The sequence below is a fragment of the Ixodes scapularis genome, unplaced genomic scaffold (genome assembly GCF_016920785.2).
Source record: "Ixodes scapularis isolate PalLabHiFi unplaced genomic scaffold, ASM1692078v2 PGA_scaffold7__128_contigs__length_106722199, whole genome shotgun sequence".
Classification (NCBI taxonomy): Eukaryota; Metazoa; Arthropoda; class Arachnida; order Ixodida; family Ixodidae; genus Ixodes; species Ixodes scapularis.
The window spans coordinates 55,044,397-55,062,693 of NW_024609882.1; the positions used below are offsets into that span (position 1 = coordinate 55,044,397).

Consider the following 18,297-nt stretch of genomic DNA (forward strand, 5'->3'; position numbering starts at 1 on the left):
CGCTGGGAAAGATGCCGGCTCACACTTTGGGGGATGTGACGCGCCTAACCGCCTTTGTTCGCGTATCGATTTAATGGTTTGTAACGCTTGTTACGGATCGGACGCGTTAAAGAGGCATCGCTCTGGGTGGACAACGCTCCCATTGCGGATGGCGGTTGCATGGACTGTGTTTGGAAATTATTCCCGCATTGCATTTTGTCCGGGAGGAGACTAGCGTCTCGGTTTGACCGCATGCTAGCTCCCAGTTGGCCTTGCTTGAGCTGTCAGCGCGGTTTTGAGCTTCCTTAGTTGACAGCGTCTCAAGGTACGGATGCGCTCTTGAGGTTCCGACCAAGATCGCTTTGAACGAGTACCTTGTGGCCAGAGGCTACATTTAGGGGCTGAGCCCACTAAATCGTGCCGGGTACGCGATGTCCGGTGCGTGCACATTGGAATCCCAAAAACTACAGAGTTTCCGTTTTCACTTTATCAGTGGCTGTGCGTGTGTAATGCTCCGTGGAGTCCAGTCTGACGCGATGGGCATGACCCGTGCGTATCTGGTTGTAGAGTCGTGAGATTGATTCCGTTTAATTGTGCGCACAGTTGGTTCCGGATCCTCAAACCGCCATATCGATGGTTGAGCCTCGCGGCGAGAGCCACTCTTTCGTTTCGTTTTCACCGCCTCCGGAGGAGCGGCGGCAAGCGCGCGCTTTGCGCTGCCGCCGGATGCAGTACGGTCCTCGGCCGTGCTTTGGTTCGCGTTGGGACGCGAGGGCGTAGAGAGCGTAATTGGTCGTGCAGAGACCTGGACTAGAGTGAAATTATAAATTTAGGGCAGAAAAGACAGCTAGGTGGGGAAAGAGCTGTGCTCGTGCAGTGAAGACCTGCACGAGGGGAGTGGTGGTCTTGCGATGATGTGACGAGTTGTTCATAGTTTTATCCTGTACAGATGCCCGGTTGGCCCGGGAAAACGTACGGTTCACGTCGGCGGGTACGTGCCCGGGAAGCCTAGAAATTATGGCAGCGGCATGGCCGTCGGCGGCCTATAACTGTTGTGCGTTGGGTCAGCCCGTCGCTGTACAAACTGCAGCCTTTGCATGAATGGGTAGCGGGTGTTGGAATGCGGCGGTAAATACGGTAGACACTTCGACGCTGCGGAAACTGCTTATGCAGAGCAAATATAGTTTATTAGCTCGTCGATCTCCAAGACTGGCCGGTTAGATTATTTGGCATTTGGGTATCGCGCTCGTTGCGCGGAAGTTGAGAGGTGCGCGTGTGGGATACTTACATTGTTCGAACCCTGCCTGTCCTCACAGTCGCAAGAAGACTTTTCAGTCGTGCGGCGTGTAGACTTGGCTGGGGGCGAGCTTCGTGCGTAACCTACTGCGTTTGTATGTGACACGTTGCTCGATTCGAGAACGTTGAAGAGTCGCGAGACGCGTTGACGGCGTACTTTCATTGCTCGATCCCGGCCGGCCTTCACATCAGCTGGAAGACTTTTTAGTTATGCGGTGTCGGGGTTTGGCCGGGGGAGAACTCGAACGTGCGTCGATGCGCTTATCGCGGTTGTCGAGCCCGTGCGGGGTTCGGTGCGGACCGCCGTTACGCGCTCGTCGCTCCTGTTGGGTGGTCGCCTCCGAGCAGTGAAGCGGTAACGTCTGGTACATGCCCAGACGTTACGGACATAGCTTTGTAAATAGGCTGTCCAATGAGATCTGCTGTTTGCACGATCCAGGTATTGTTCCCTTTGTACTGGTGTAAGTGGCCGGTACCACGGAACAACGGACTCTCAGTAAGGTGATTACCCCTTCTGATGAAGGCGTGCTGCGTAGCTTGGCAGTAGCGTGTTTGTAGCTCGGGTGTCGCGAACGCCGAGTGCTTGGGTGCCTGTCTTGGGTAATTGCTACTGTTGACAGCGTGTTCCTTCCGAGTCGCACCTCGCGAACGGGACAGGATTTGTGGCCGTTTCTGTTTTACGGGAGGTTATTGTTAGTTCTTGAGGTTTTGTACGTTCTTCGCGAATGTGTTGGAAATTAATAATGTTGTCAGAGGTGTGCGGTTCTGACGCTCTAGTAGATTGCTTACTGTTTTAAAAGAATGCGGTTGAGTTTGATAGGAGCAAATGTTGTATAGTGGGCATATGTACGATTTGAGTATACAATGAGTGCTCACGCTTCTTAGTTCAGGAATAGATTTCCTCTTAAGTACCTCTTGAACGTGTAGCGTGACGTTCTTGATGATTGCCTGCCCGTTAGTATTGAAATTAAGAGTTTTGTTATTATTTCATAGCATGTCCAACGATCGAAAAATTTTGGTTTTGTCGCGCTGTTTGATATAGCGTGCCGGTATTTGTTTTTGCGCGATTCGCTGTCTGTTACATTAGGGACGGAAGCGAACTTTAAGAGCCGGCGTGTTGTGTGTGCCTGAGTGCCCGTCCGTGTTGTGAGCTGTGGTGCTCCGGACCAGTTCGTGGACCGTGCTCCGTCGGTCACGAGCTTCCCAGTGAATCAACGTTCACCGCTGACCTGCTTGGTTTGATGCCATCATCATCATCGAGGGTGCTCGTCATCATCGGTGACGCTCAGCTGAGCGAGCTCCATGCCGGAGCCTGCTGAGCAAGTTCCCTGCCTGAGGTCCTGGGGACCACACAACCCTGGCCCTTCCTGAGTCCGAGCCTTGAGGGGAGGGAGGTGTGGAAATCTGGCTGCCCTCCCCCGCGCGGAACCTCCGGACCCCAATTTCCGGCAACTCGCACTCGATGCCTCCGACATGCGTCATGCCTCGGGGGACCGGCCATGGCCTCACGCAGCACAAGGGCCGGCTAGGGAGCCTTCATGTGCGCTTTGCTAGGGTGATGCCACCCTTTGTAATACCACTCGCCGACAAACCAGCAGCCATTTTGTTCCTCGGCGATAATCCGTGGGGCTTATAACCCTCCCGGAAACAAGCACCTTATCTCAGAAGTTCGGAGCAGTGTTGTGGAACCCACGGAGGGAGGATTAGCATTTTCCCCCTCGGAGGGGATTACCGATGGACACAAAGGCCACTTTCCGGCGCACGGGGAAACAATGAGGGAAACAAAATGGCGGTGGAAGAGGGTGTGGGAAAGGGAAACAGGCAGTTGGCATCACTTTATGCGAAGCGCACATGAAGGCACTCTACGTCCCGCTGGACCACTCCTCTAAGCCGTCTGACGTCACGGGACTGGCTTCCCAGAAGAAAGGACCCAAGGCTTGAAAAGGGGAAGCCGGACAAAAGAAGCCTCTCTTGGACGGCAGCGCTCTCGAACGGCGGGACACGGAGACAGCGTGCAGCGGTGACAGGAGACGAAGTCGCTGGCGCGGGATTTGGCGGGAGACGGACGCAGGCGCGGGGGAGTGCAGGACTGCAGGCACTACGTCGAGTGGCGGACTCGACAAACAGACCGGATAGCGACCCTGGACGACGACGTCCCCATGACGCGGTGTGGACAACTACCGCTGGGACTCGGAGAAGCTGCAGTGGCAGCGGACTTTCCCCCGGCCTCGCTGATGACCGTCCCCCAATCCCGAAAGCCACCCCCCTCCCCCCCCCCCCCCCCCCCCTCCAGGCAATGAGTGAGTGAATAAACCCTTTTGCCGAGAGCGAAGTATTGCAGTGTCATATTCATCCGGAGACAGGGTTGGCGGGAATCGGAGCTAGAAGATGCCCGCAATGTGAATCCCTCGGAGCGGCGAATCCAAGAAGAACTGGAGACTGGCTTTGTAGCCAGCCTCCAGCGCAATTTCTCCTTACACCCACTTACAGATTTGGCTATCTTGGCGTCTCAAGCTTCAGCTTTCTTGTTTACCTTCCACGTTTCGAGCATGCGGTTCGTGATGATTACGTCTACGACATCGCTCGCCTTGTCAAAGTGTTCAGCATTGATTGCAGCAGCGATGAGTATGATTGCTATCAAGAGATGTTGAAAGCTGTTCATTTTGACTGCGACCCGCGGGCGACAAACTGCAGTGACGGCGAGTTATGGACGAACTCGTTGTGGTCACTGTCGCCCGGGTGGAAGGTCAACGGGCCGGGGGCGAGAGCGAGGAAAGCGTTCGGGTTACCGAGTTGCGCGAGCGGTTTTGATTGTACCGCGGCGAGGAGAGCTTGGGCGATCATGGGGGCTCCTAGAAATAGAGAGAGTTCATGGTCACGTGCTCTATGGGCACCATGATGTGACTAACTTGGACAGTGTTACCTGGTCGCGAGATGAAAATGATAAAAATTCGTAAATTGAATAGTGCAATTACCAGAGCTCTAAAATTGCGTAACTTGGTGTATATACTAGGTAGTCTAGGAGCGTTCCATTTCAAGAATAATATATCTGTTTAATTTTCGTGTTATAACCCCTTTAAGCCAGTGCAGACTCCGCAGTCCACTAATGGCCGATTCACAAGATCAATTTATCCGCAGATAAATTGATCAAGTGACAACGGAACATCCACTCCCAAGCACATCCATATGAAGGAGACGAGCAGATGACAGCAAGGACAAACTGAACCTATTCCCGGCCCTGCCATTCCGCAAAATGCCAACATCGCACTGTGGCACAGTTTTCCAAGGTCAGAAGTGATGTTTGCGACTATGATCACTGTGCTATTATGACAAAGTATCGTTGTGCTGCTGTTACATACCAAGCAAGACAAAGCATCATGACAGGCCTAGCGTGAAGCGCTGCTAGCTTACTAACCACATGACACAAGTATCGTCCTGCTCCAGGAGGCTTCAGCAATTAAGTGATGAAGTCCTGGTGTTGCGGACGGGTATTTGGAAATGCCCTCACGCACTGCTTGCTTGTGCAGCGCTCTTCAGCACACTACAGCCGTAAGAAAGGTCTTGGCTGGGTTGAAAACTGGGTGAACATGCAGGGAAGATTGCAGCTTGCTAGGCAAGTTTTGACTGAAGCTTCTTGACACAAACCCGGAGGAGTACCAAAACCTGCGGCTTGTCGGCTGGGAAAAGTTGTTGCAGCTTCTTTCACGAGTGGAAAATAAGAATGGTTCGACAAAATGAAACAGCGAATGGACAAATACAGTGGTGCACTATCTTTGTTTGGCTCATTCGATAACCAAAAATATTGCTGTGTTGTTGGTGCTCTACCATAAACGCTTTTACTGTTACTCACCCGCTAAAAATCTGGGCATGGAAGGGCACTTTGCCTTTAAGTCTGGGCGTCCGCTGACGAGGTGCAAATCGGAGGAATAGCCGACATGATAGTGACGTGACAAACGGTCCACGGATGAAAATTGCGATTCAATCCATCGCGTGAATCTGCCATTATTCGACAATTGTCCTAACATGATCAATTGATCCCTAATAAAAAATAACAATTGTTCTCTGAAACAATGTAATGAAAGGAAGTTTTTATAAACAATGCCTGCTCCTTTGACAACGGAATAGTACGAGCCTTGGTATAACAGGAACTTTCCGTAGATCAGACATACGTTTATTCCATGCTCAAAGTAAAGACATGAGTTTGCCTTGGCAATGCCAACTTCCTGTGTATGATCTGTAAAAAGTCCTTAATAACCGTGGTCAAGGGAGAGGAGTTTCAGCTTTCAAGAACAGGATGGGGTGAAAGAAAATGTGTCTCGATGAACAATGAATGCTCCAGATAATCCACTCAGCCAAGTTTCTGCAACATGAACTAGGCTCTAAGAGAAAGACGTAGAATAAGCACTTCGAAATCTTTAGGATTTGCCAAGGGATGAAATTAATTAAATGCACAAAAAAGTAGGGGGAGGAGGATGGCAAGAAAATTTTGGGGCTTGTGTTCTTACACTTGAATTGTTTGTGCAGGAAGCATTACTGAAGTAGCACTTCAGTCCTGAGGCAATAATTCATTGCTAGTGAAAGCCTGTTTCTAGAGATGCACATCAGATGAGCGTTTTTTTTTTCTTAAACATGAGGTGCTTTTTAACGTTGCCCTCCAATCCCAAAATGTTGTCCATCCGTCCGTGCGCTTTGCCGCTAAATTTAGTGGGGACATTGTTGTTGCGTGACCTCTACACAAGTTCACTTTCCCCTCTAAATTTAGCAGAAAATTGAAGTCACGGGACCTACAGACAAATTCAAGCTCTCTGATAAATTTAGCAGAAAAATATAGACGTCATGTCACCTATGCAGCAATTCACTTTCCCTCTAAATTTAGCAGAAAAATTGATGTCATCTGACCTATGCACCAATTCAGTTCCCCTGCTAAATTTGGCGGAAAAATTTATTTCACATGATCTGACGTCATGTGACCTACAGACAAATTCAGATGACCTGCTAGATTTAGCGGAAAAATTGATATCACGGAACCTATACACTAATTCAGTTTCCCCACCAAATTTGGCAGAACAATTTATATTGCGTGATCTGACGTCATGTGACCTAGAGACAAAGTAAGGTTCCCGCTAAATTTAGAAGAGCGATTTATGTCACGTGACCTATGCACCAATTCAGGTTCCCCACTAAATTTGGCAGAAAAATTGATGTCGCGCGATCTGACGTCATGTGGCCTATACAAACATTCAGTTTAAAATAAAATGAACAAAAAAAAAACTACCTTTTAAATACTTCGTTTCATGCGTTATAGCACTTTGAAGGTAAAACTCACTGCCAATTTTAAATAATGTTTTTACTTTAAAGAAACAACTTTTCTCTAATTGTTTTGATTGAGCACCAATGCCGTAAACTGCTAATAGCAGCCTTGAGCAGTAAAGTTTGCACATCAGAAGGGTTGCTAATTTTTAATAGAATCTTTTGTCTCTTCCAACTTTTCAGTTCTGGGGGGAATAAGTCATTGCCAGTCAATACCTGATTCCACAGATGCATATCAGGTGAGCAACTCTTAATGAAACAACTTTGCTCTCATCGTTCTAAATTAACACTAGTGTGGAAAATCTTGTTTTACTACGGTTCTGGAGGTGAAAACGGGTACAGTATTTCAGGTTAATGAAGTACTTTATAGGCACCATGTTTAAAGAAAAACTAAAAAGTCCTTGAATTACAAAAAAAAAAAAAGTTAGAATGTGGACACCTTAAAAATGGTGTCTGAAGTTTTCTTTTGATCTTGTTAGTAGGAGCGTCATAATCATTCATTAAAATTTCAGCGTAGCCCTGCATGTTGCAGTACACCGAACAAAGCAGAACGCAAGAAAGGTGAAAAAAAAAAAAAAAAAAAAAACTAGGAAAAGGGACGTTATTGGCAGGGTCCGAAACCCTTGTTCACCAATCCGCTGACTTGGGGATGCCAACAATGACGTCACGACGCTTTGGAGAGATTATAGGTGGAAAAGAGACTCGCTGCATGCCCGGCTGCAATCACTGCACATATTTTTGAAAAATAAATGCAGTTTACGTTGACTTTCGCCCAAGTTTAGTGCGATCACTGAATTCATGGGACAAAATGCTATGGAGTCCACTCTTAACTCAGATTTCTTAAAAAGTGCTTCAGCTTCTTTTTAATGGTACTTTGACTTAGTTACACTAGCCGGTTCCAGTTTACATTAAGCCCAAGAAGCTAAGCTATTGATTTGAATGTGACATACAGTAAACTCTAATTAATTCAAACTCCAGGAAGCCACGAGTTTTGCATGAATTATCAAAAGCTCGAATTATCAGTTCATCCAATATGTTGGAAAATAAATTATGATTCGCTATATGGATGGCTGCACACACAAAACAGATATATGATGATTTCCTCTACATAGGCCTACTAATAATAAGCAGGTATGCCACTCATGAAACCTTGGTAAAATTTATGACACAAGTTTATTCAACCCTCAAAAATGTTGTTTATCGGGGACCGTTGAGACAGGGCATGACACCTCAAAACAAAATTTTGTTCAACCAGCAAAAATGTTGTCTCTTTTACGGGGTGATTCAAGGAGAGGCCTGGCTCTTTAAATCGACCGCAAAATTTGGTTTCTTAGCCTTTGCGCTACGACTTTGTGCAGCGTTGCCCACAGATGGTGCATTTTTTTTTGTAAAATTTGCAAAGAGCAAACTTACCTGAGGAAAAAGTAAAGAAAGAAAAAGGCTTAGCTCCTATGAAAACGCAGCGAAGCCACCGGTCTTCAAACAACACGGCGCCGTTTCGCACGGGAGCCAAGAGATTGCGCAACGAACGCCGCCAACGAACGAGCATACGGCGCCGAGAGCGGGCGTCTTTTGCAGACAATCTTTTCGACTCAAAAGCGGCGCGCGTTCCGCAGGCGGTGACAGTCGCAGAAACAAAGACAGGCGCTGTAACAACAAGGAACTGCAGTTCCTTGTCTGCTAAAGACGCCGGCTCTCGGCGTCGTGTGCTGGTTCATTGGCGGCAGTTGACGTCGCGACAGCTTGCGCCATCTCTTGTCTCCCGTGCGATACGGCACCGTGTTGTTTGAAGACTGGTGGCTTTGCTGAGTTTCCATAGGAGCTAAGCCTTTTTCTTTCGTTACTTTTTTCTCAAGTAAGTTCGCTCTTTGCAAATTTTACAAAAAAAAAAAAAAGCATCATCTGTGGGCAACGCTGCACAAAGTCGTAGCGCGATAGGTTAAGAAACTGAATTTTGCTGTTGATTCAAAGAGCCTGGCCTCTCCTTGAATCACCCTGTACTTGTGTGAACGCTGTGACGTAAAGCCACGCCTCCACATCACAACATCCACGCAAGTTGCTATTGAAACTGCCGCGCAGCACCCCTTTTCGTCGCTCATGTGTCCTCTGCTTCAGAGACGTATATAGGGAGAGTTTAACCATTCATTGGAATGTATACGAGACAAATGAGGAAGCACTATTGGCCGAAGGTGAGCTGGCCATGTTTCAGAGCATTTTCAGGAATGCAAATATGGTCAACCAGAAACTGCGCATAATACCCTGGCGGTGGTTGCGAAAGCAAAATTAATAAGTGCGTCATGGTAACTCTCGGTGACTGGAAATATGGTGCACATGATGTTTTGATCACGGTCATGCAATATCATGGTGGAAGATACATAAAATATTGAAGATATAAAAAGCATGCACGACCAACAGAACGATTGACATAATCCGAGCGCCGGGAACCTGCCGTGGAAGCGATCAGACTGAGCAAAACAGAAATGAAGTGGCGCAATCATTTCTTACATCTTTTTGCATAACCATAATCGAAACATTGTGTGTATCATAACCATGAAGAGGTACTGCATGTAACCCTTGCGCACTTTTTAACACTGTTTCTCGCTACCACGGCTAGGAGATTCTTTTCGGCTTCTGGTTGGCCAAGAGATCTTGTCAAGCCCTCTATCTGCGTTCCGGTGTTATAGGCATCTGTATTGCCTTAAATTCGTTTGCGCTTTCTTCTCTGTTCTAAACTCCCAAACTTAATTCGAGCCACGGGCGTCGATGGCGACAGTCCCTCGGTCATCGGGACATCATTGCTCGGTTTTAGGGTACACGAATAACGACAGAAAGCGTTGAATACTGTCTGAGGACCTATGTATCTTGCACGGAATCCGGCAAGGCGAGTGCGGCTGTTTCTACATGAACCCAATCTCCGGTGGCAGTGGTTTGCTTCCGTAAACTGAAAAGACTTTTCCCCAACGCTATCCTCTCGACCGTGCTCGTAACATTTTCGAATGGAGCCCACACCGAACTTAACGCTGTACCGTCGATGAACATGGGGCATGCTCGCAAGGTGCGTGCAAGTTTTCTCGAGATAATTGCTGCTTTAGGTTGTAACATTTTCTAACTGAATTTACCTTAATATTGATATCTCAAAGTGTTGACAATGACTCAATTTTATTAACTACAACGCTGAGTTGAAGGATCATTTCCGCCGCCGGGTGTGGCTGAAAATTGTCGAAAAGCTTGTTCTATCGGTCTTCCTGAATCGCGATCTCCTGAGCAATACCAGAGAGCCATGAACCAATTTTGATCGTCACAATGCAACTAGATTCTTCTTATTTTCAAAATTAGTACATAATGTAGCCGGAAAGAAACCTTCAATTTCTGTTGCTGAAAGTTGAAATATGCTCATGCATCGATTTCGAATCGTTGAATAATTGACCGACTCGCTCCGGCAAAAGGCCCATCTTGACTTTGCTGTTTTCAGTTTTAAACAAAAGACACACTCGTTGGCACGGGATCCTCAAATAAAACATTTATAAACACCGATGCACGAGCATGTTTCTGTGTTTATAAACATTGATGCATGAGCATGTTTCAACTTTAAGCAACAGAAATTGAAGGTTTCTTTCCAGCTACATTATGTACTAATTTTGAAAATAAGAATCTATACTTCGTTTCAGCTTCGGTCCGAGCGCGGCCGATGTTATGAGCCAAAGGGTCCATCAAACAGCGGAAGAGGCACAACGTCATGGCGTGCTCTCTGCTGTTGATAGGACCAGCCGGTATTCGCCGTCTCTCTGTGCGCGCTCCTCCGCCGGCTAGTCCTATCAAGCGCAGGGAGCACGCCATGACGTTGCGCTTCTGGCGCTGTTTGATTGGCCCTTCGGCTCATAACATCGTCCGCGCTCGGACCGAAGCTGAAACAAAGTATAGCCGCATTGTGACGGTCAGCATGGGCTCATATGGCTTTCTGGTATTGCGCAGGAGATTGCTATTCAGGCAAAGCGATAGAACTAACTTTTTGACAATTGCCAGCCACACCTGGCGGTGAAAATCAGCCTTCAACTAAGTGCTGTAGATAATAAAATTGAGTCAATGTCACCGCTTCGAAATATCTATATTAAAATGGAATCAGTTACAAAATGTTACAAGCTGAAAGCAAATATCAGGAGAAAACTTGCACGCACCTTGCGAGCGTACCCCATGTTCATCGACAGCACAACGTTAAATGTGGTGCCCACTCCATTCACAAAATGTTCCGAGCACAGTCGAGAGGACGGCGTTGGGGAAAAGTCTTTTCGATTTAGGGACGCAAGCTACTACTGCCGGAAAACGGGGGTCATGTGGAAAGCGATGGAGCTTAAAGACACTGCAGTCGCACTCGCCTTGCCGGATTTCGTGCAAGCTACACAGGCTCTCGGACAGTATTCGACGCTTTCTGTCGTTATTCGTGCATCGTATAACTGAGCAATGGTGTCTTGATGACCGGGGGACTGTTGCCATCCAAGCCCATGGCTCTAATTACGTTTGGTAGTTTAAAACAGAGAACAAAGCACGAACGAAGTTCGGGCAACGCCTACACCGAACACCGGCCAAGCCTCTCATCTGGGGGCTTTCACTGTCTTTAAAGCTCCAGCAAGGGGGAAAGCGCCGGTAGCCCTTTTCCCTTTTATCTCTCGCGCTCTTTTAGTAAAACAGTTCATACACGGTTTCGCTCTGCTTCAACCCCGTTAAACAAACTTCTTTCCGAGCACCGGTGCACTGCGGAGAAGCAACACCAGCGGAAGCATGCTCCACGAGTGCCCCGATGCCCCGATGCTCCGAAAGAAGTGCGCTCAACTGTGCTGCGAGAACAAAAAGTATGAATTACACGAAAACATTGTTCGAGTTAAGCGGCTTCTGAATACATTGAAAACGTAGCGGGTCAACCAAAGTTTTGATATTTGTTTGACTTAACCAGAAGTATTAAATATCCGAGTTTGAATTATCGCGAGCCTACTGTATACACTAAGGGAGATCTGGCTCAATTCAGTGTGCTCAATATCACTGAATAGTCGTGCAATTTGAATTGGCTAGTTTTATTTCTCAAGCACTTGTTGTGTTCGGTATTCAAATCAATGCAAATTTTTACTTTGGTTCAATTTATGGGGGGTTCATTTTATATGCCATGTACAGTAGGAGCTAGGCTAGTTGGTAAGCACATTGCTCACTTACTTCAACCATGAATGTCATATACAATATTTTGCGATTGTGTATTGATTTTGAATCCTCATCTGCTCTATATTTCAAGCTGCCCTTACATGCACCATGAAGATACCGACGAGGTCTTCAGTTGAATGACAACTACAAGCACAAGCATGGAGGGGCATCTAAATGGCCAGCACAAGGACAACTATAATGTAAAATTTCTCCAAAGTTAAAGCAAGGCATACCTTCTTCCAATAAATGTATTGTGGCGAACTTTCTTAATTGGTTCGTTTGTTGGGCTGTCATCTATAGGAACAGCTAATCTCACACAAACAAAATCCTGGCAATGAGAAGTACGGGTTGTGTGCTCTTTCTCTTTTGCAAACCATGAACTTTTTGGCTGAGGATGAAAAATTATTCGAGTTCATATATTAAATGATGGAGCTATGAACTCTCCATACCAATCTACCCCAAAAGCTTCATGTGACTTAGGCTTGCTCGAATATGGAAGGTTTTCGCACTAAATAATGAGGCACTTGACCTTTACGTCTTTTTGAACTGGACCGTCCGTACAAACAAGGCATATCATTTTGTAGAATGGCGAAATGGCTGTAGCCTACATTATGGTCAGCTATCCGTACGAAATGAGAAAGCTGTCCGCACTAAATAACGAAGGACTATACCTTTCCGCCTTATATAAGGCCAAAGCTACGAGTCATCCGCACCAATCCTGCACCTCTAATACGTCAGGTGACACCCCTGGCAGATCCAGAGCTCTGCCAGGTGAGTCGCCTGATGTATCGGGGGTGCAGGAGGTACGGATGGCTCGAGGCTTTGCCGGAAAGGTATAGTCCTTCGGTATTTCGTGCGGACAGCTTTCACATTTCCTACGGATAGCTGTCCGTAATGTGGGCTACAGACGTTCCGTCGTTCTACGAAATTATATGCCTTGTTTTTACGGACGGTCCAGTTTCTAGGTTACGGGAAACCATACCGGCAAAATTTAACCCGCAACTTTTACCCGTAAAATGGAAAACGGATAACTGTCTGTAAAGTGAACCACGGACGTTTCGTCATTTTACGAAATTATATGCCTTGTTTTTACAGACAGTCCCGTTTCTAGATTACGGCAAACCATACCGGCAATATTGAACCAGCAACTTTTGCCCGTAAAATGGGGTGAAAAGTTTTTACACTGTAGCTCACAATACTAACTATTCTGCTCGAGAAAACGAAAATATAGTGACTCATTTTAACCTATTCTATACACACTCTGTGCCAGCATTAGCGCTTTTCTTTAAATGCGACAAAATCATCTGAAAACAACGTTATTTTCACACGCTCCCATTTCCTACAACTGCGGCCGCCGCGCTTTCATGTGTTGAGCTAGGGTGGCGCCTAGCGGAACACTGGGTCCCTCCAAGCCGTTCACGTGCTATTTCTTGGTCCGCGCCCTCCCATAGGGAAACGCGGGGTGACCTGGTCGCCCCTAATAATGCCGGTCGTGGGTACAGTTGTTAAGTTAAAACAATGCAAATACTCCCGTGCATTTTTGTTCTTACGTCATTTTCTCGTCACAATCCGAACTCGAAAGCCGACTGTTAGGGGCAAACAGAGGCTTTCTAGCTTCACGAACGTTGTCATGGCAAAAGAGCATTGAGTCGTCACGCGCAACGAAGCCAATGGGATAGCGAGGTACCTATGTAGGGACGTGTAAAAACGTGAAAGCGTGTTTATTTTTGCACGAGCTTTTGTGAAACTAAAAAAGTAAATAAAAAATACTGCCCAAGATTATGCGGTCGCGTCCATTCTTCAGCACCGAAAGAAAAGATCGCGGCTTATGGGGTCTGCCGTCGTAATCACTGCAGTGAGCAAAGGGAGCAGAGCATTACTAACTGCCCGAACGAACTTCCTTGCATCATCACAGCATGTTCACAACCGGTGCACTCGGCATCAATCTCATAACTTGTTATATATTACCACAAAGTCGTCATTAGGGCTGTATGCATTTGGAGTCTCCTTCACAGGCAAACATGACATTTCATTTGGAGCTTATATTCACGGCGGCTTCACAAAATATGATCGGTGTCACAGCGTATCTTCACATAATATTTTCTTCTCGTAATGCCATCCGTATCGTGCAGAAACAGGAAAAGCAACGAGGCAAACACCGCAAGGACGTCACAGCGGTTTTCGCCATGTTTTTTTTTTTTTAACGACCGTAGCGAAAGAGTTTGAGAAAACAAGTTGAGATATCTTAGCTAAACTTACTTTGAGTCATAATTGTTGAAACAATCTTTCGTATATTATAAAAGGATAATAGTGTTTTTCTTTGTTTCCTTCCACTTTCCGGAAGGTATCCTTTTCTTCGTTATTCGCTCGTTCTAACTCCCGGAGGAACGAAAGAAGAGAACAAAAAGAACAGGGGGAAATGCGGGGATTTCTGCGCCCCAACTTGGTGGACACGTCATCGCGACGTAGGGGGCTCGTCAGATTCTAGCTGGCAGCGTGCGTGAACTCGAACGCTGGGGCGGAGCCTGAAACAAGAATCACCTTGTTTGAGCCTCCGGTCCAACTTTCTCGTTACGTCACTTTCTTGTTTGCGGCCGTCACTTTATTGTTTGCAGTATAGCACCCCAGGTGACTGGCTCACCTCGGCAACTTCAATATTAAAAAAAAAAAAAATCCACCATGTTTGAGATTAGCGCTATGTTTCATACCAAGAATGCTCCGAGAAAATATATTTCTGGGTCAGAATTAAAATGCCGATTTCAAAAAAGCGTGTCTGAATCGAGCTAAAAGCGCCCATATACATCCCTCATATATGCATGCACCATGCTTACACATCACCACATCTGCCTCCGTCTAAACCTGCGCCTAAACCGATGGATTAATCGATCAACGCCAAAATGGCATCGCCACTGCGCTCATAGTTTTATTTTTGCGTTTGGTGTAATCGGCTTAACCAATCGCACATCGTGAACGCACCGTGATTCCGCACGTTTATGTGCGTGATTGGTTGAGCCGCTTATGGCAAACCAAAAAAGTGAAAGCCGTTTACAACTCCCTGTAACACCGAATTAGAGGGCAGCTCTGGAGGAGGAGGAGAGAAGGGTACGGGGGGGGGGGGTGAAGTGACCTTGGGGGGTCACGTGACCTTGGGGGTCACGTGACAATGCCGATGACGTCATCAGTAACGTCACTGATGACATCAGTAACGTCACTGATGACGTCATCAGTGACGATGACGATGCGGACTCCGATGACGTCATCAGCGATGACGTCATCATCAGCGATGACGTCATGACGATGACGATGCGGATGTCGGTGACGTCATCAGTGACGTCACTGATGACGTCATCCGTGATGATGACGATGCGGATGCCGGTGACGTCATCAGTGATGATGACGATGGGGATGCTGGTGAGGTCATCAGTGACGTCATTGATGACGTCATCAGTGATGATGACGATGCGGATGCCGGTGACGTCATCAGTGACGATGACGTCATCGGGGAGGTCACGTGACCTGGGGTGGTCACGTGACCTCGGGGGGGGGGGGGGGGGGGTCACGTGACCGGGGGGAGGGGGTCACGTGACCTCGGAGTGGTCACGTGACCCCCTCCCCAGTGGTCACGAGACCACTGGGGAGGGGCCACGTGACCTCGGGGGGGGGGGTCACGTGACTTTGGGCGTCACGTGACCTTGTGGGCCACGTGACACTAGGGGAGGGGTCACGTGACCTCTGGGGTCACATGACATTGGGGGTCACGTGACCTTGGGATGACCTTGGGGGTCAGTGACCTTGGGGGACCTTGGTTACGCCGACGCCGCTCAAGACGGGAACGAACCCCTAAGAGCTGCGCTCTAAAAAAAAAAACAACGAGTGCCATGACGATGTACTTTTAGCTCCGCTCGATTGGCTGCACCGAATCGCAGCGTCGGATGTGGATCGGTGGCCGAGTGGGCTAGCGTTCACCAGGGGCCCTAAGCTGGACGGCGGCGAGAAGCGGCGAGAAAACTCGCCGAGGCGCCGACCGCCATGATTGGTCGGCGCCGCAACTGACCTTGGAGCAGGCAACTCCTTAGACGCTGACGTCACCGTGGCGCGGATAGAGTCGCCCAACTTGAAAACGCAATCTCGCCGGCGAATTCCCCGCGACGTCATGGTGATGTCACGGTGACTCGCCGCGAGTTCGAAAAGCGCGCCCGGGTGGAGAGGGGCGAGCAGTGGCGAGATAGAGCGAGAAGCGAAGATGGCGGCGTACGAGTTGCTATACTTGTGGTTTCGCCGACGACGGCGTTTTTTCACGCACGTCGACGCGTTTGTTATGGACGACGACGAGTTCCGCCGGCACTACCGATTGTCTAAAGCGCGAAACACATGTACGACTTAACCTTCCTATCCGACGTGCGGACTGCCGGAATGACCTTGGGGGGCGAGGGTTTTCGTAGCATCGGAGAGCGTTGAAAACCCTCGCTTTCGACCGTCGTATTGCCTGGTGGGACGTCGGATCGGACGGTTTCGTCGTACATGTGTTTCGCGCTTAAGAACATCGTGCGGTGGCTCTGCGACGAACTTGAAGACGACGCGGCGTTGAGGCGGCAGCGACGCGCAAGGACGGTGATGACGGTGGAGCAGCAGGTGCTTTGTGCGCTGCGATTCTACGCCACTGGAAGATACCAGGGGCAAGTGGCCAGCGACCGGCACCTCGCTGTTCATCAGACCACCGTCAGCGCATGTGTTCGCGCCATGTCTACGGCCATCGTGCGCCGCCTCGGTCCCCGGTGGATCGCCTTCCCCGAGACCGCGGAGAAACGGGCGGCGACGCAAGAAGCCTTCCTTCGTCGCGGTTCCTTGCCCGGAGTCGTCGGATGCGTCGACGGCACCTTCGTCGCAATAAAGAGACCCTCTAAGTACGACCCTACCGTGACGAAGGCGCTCTACTGGTGTAGAAAACTGTACTACGCCCTGAACGTCATGGTGGTAAGTACAATATATATTTTCCAGTTCGCGTTGATCTCAGACGCACACGAAGTGAATACCAAATCGTATTTACATCAATAGAGTTAGGTCTCGTATAAAACGAATATCTGAAGTTGGAGCATAACTTAGTAGGAAGGTGTCTGCCTGTCACGGAGCGGACCTGGGTTCAATCCAGAAAGTGGACATACTTTTTTGGCGATGTTTAAGACATTTCATTTTTTACAATTATAGGTGAAAAAAAAAAAAAAAAAGTTGTCGAGGAAACTTTGCTGAATTAAATGGTATGGGACTCCCTTTCCGAAGGCGTGTAATGACGGACAGCGGGGCTTGAGTTGCCGGCTGGACACCGCGAAGTGGCGTGTACGGGGGACGAACTGGGTTGATAGTTTTGTAATGAGCAGCCACAGACTGTCGCTGCTAAGTGGAGTGAACGCAAGGGGGATTGGGGGGGAGGGGGGGGGGGTTAGTCGGGTTGGTTGACACGGTTAACAGTGATACACGCGCTGTCCGAAAAGGGTGACCCGAATGGCATGATCCCTCCTCGTCGTGCTTATGGCCATCTCCGGTCAAGGTGCACGACGTCGTGCTATAGCCTTACTCTTTTTCGTAAGTGTTCTGGCCAGGGACATTCCCGAGTCGTATATGATTGTGCCTCCGGTAGACGCAGTGGCGTAGCCAGGAATTTTTCTTAATAGGGAAGGGGCGTAGGTGCTTGGGATGTCCATGACTTGGGGGGCGGAGCGGTGGAAGGCTCTAAATGTATGTGTATAGTACAGGTTCGGCTGGGGGGGAACGTGCTGAAATCCCAAAAGCCTCCCTCCTGGCTATGCCACTGGGTGGACCTGGTGCTATTCAAACTTGTCGAGGAACACTTGTATGACAAGAAAGCGACCTGTAAAAATTGAGGAATGTATGCGACAACTGTACAAACTGTGCGCCAGCATCTGTCCTACCTCCCTCTGAGTGCCCTTTTTATTCTAGGTGTCTGACGCCGACCTGCGTATCCCGGCCACCGACCCAAGGATGCCCGGCTCAACCCACGACTCATATGTGTGGAGGCGTTCGTGGGTGCGCCAAGAGTGCGTTGCTGGCCATCTTGTCAGGCACAATGAGTACCTGCTTGATGAGTGATCTTAACTCAGCACCGTGAAGGCCCGTTCAGACACTTGCAGCCAGGTATGACCAAATGAGACAAGACCGGTTTTTAAGCGTCTTACTACCGGATGCGTTGCTGCGGAGCTGGTCGTAAGCCATCACAAGAGGCTTAAAAACCGGTCTTGTCTCAGTCGGTTGTAGTTAAACGCAAGTGTGTGGACAGGCCTTAATGTTTCAGTCAAAGGCGACCACCATTTAAGTCAAGTCAAGGTTCGTGGAGAAATTTTAGTGCTTGAGATACAGGATTAGAACATGCATTAGCAGTTTCAAAGCATCTTTGTTATGAAGCACTTACTTTTCACTAGTAGGGTGTTTTAGTAGAGCACTCTATACCTCCAAGAACGACACACTATAGATCGATACGACGCACGCACAAAGGCGTCAGCAAACTACTGG

The 18,297-nt window shown here is 48.4% G+C and overlaps 1 protein-coding gene across 1 annotated transcript in view; it reads left to right on the forward strand.

Annotated features, from left to right (window-relative positions):
* The first annotated feature begins 15,986 nt into the window (after window positions 1–15,986).
* Window positions 15,987–18,297, forward strand: part of LOC115320881 (putative nuclease HARBI1) — a 28,465-nt gene continuing 26,154 nt past the window's right edge. Inside the window, exons 1-3 of the mRNA XM_040221059.3 lie at window positions 15,987–16,132; window positions 16,312–16,746; window positions 17,728–17,873. Of these exons, the coding sequence (XP_040076993.3) occupies window positions 16,016–16,132; window positions 16,312–16,746; window positions 17,728–17,873 (698 nt within the window). The 5' untranslated portion in view covers window positions 15,987–16,015. The remainder of the gene's footprint in view (window positions 16,133–16,311; window positions 16,747–17,727; window positions 17,874–18,297) is intronic.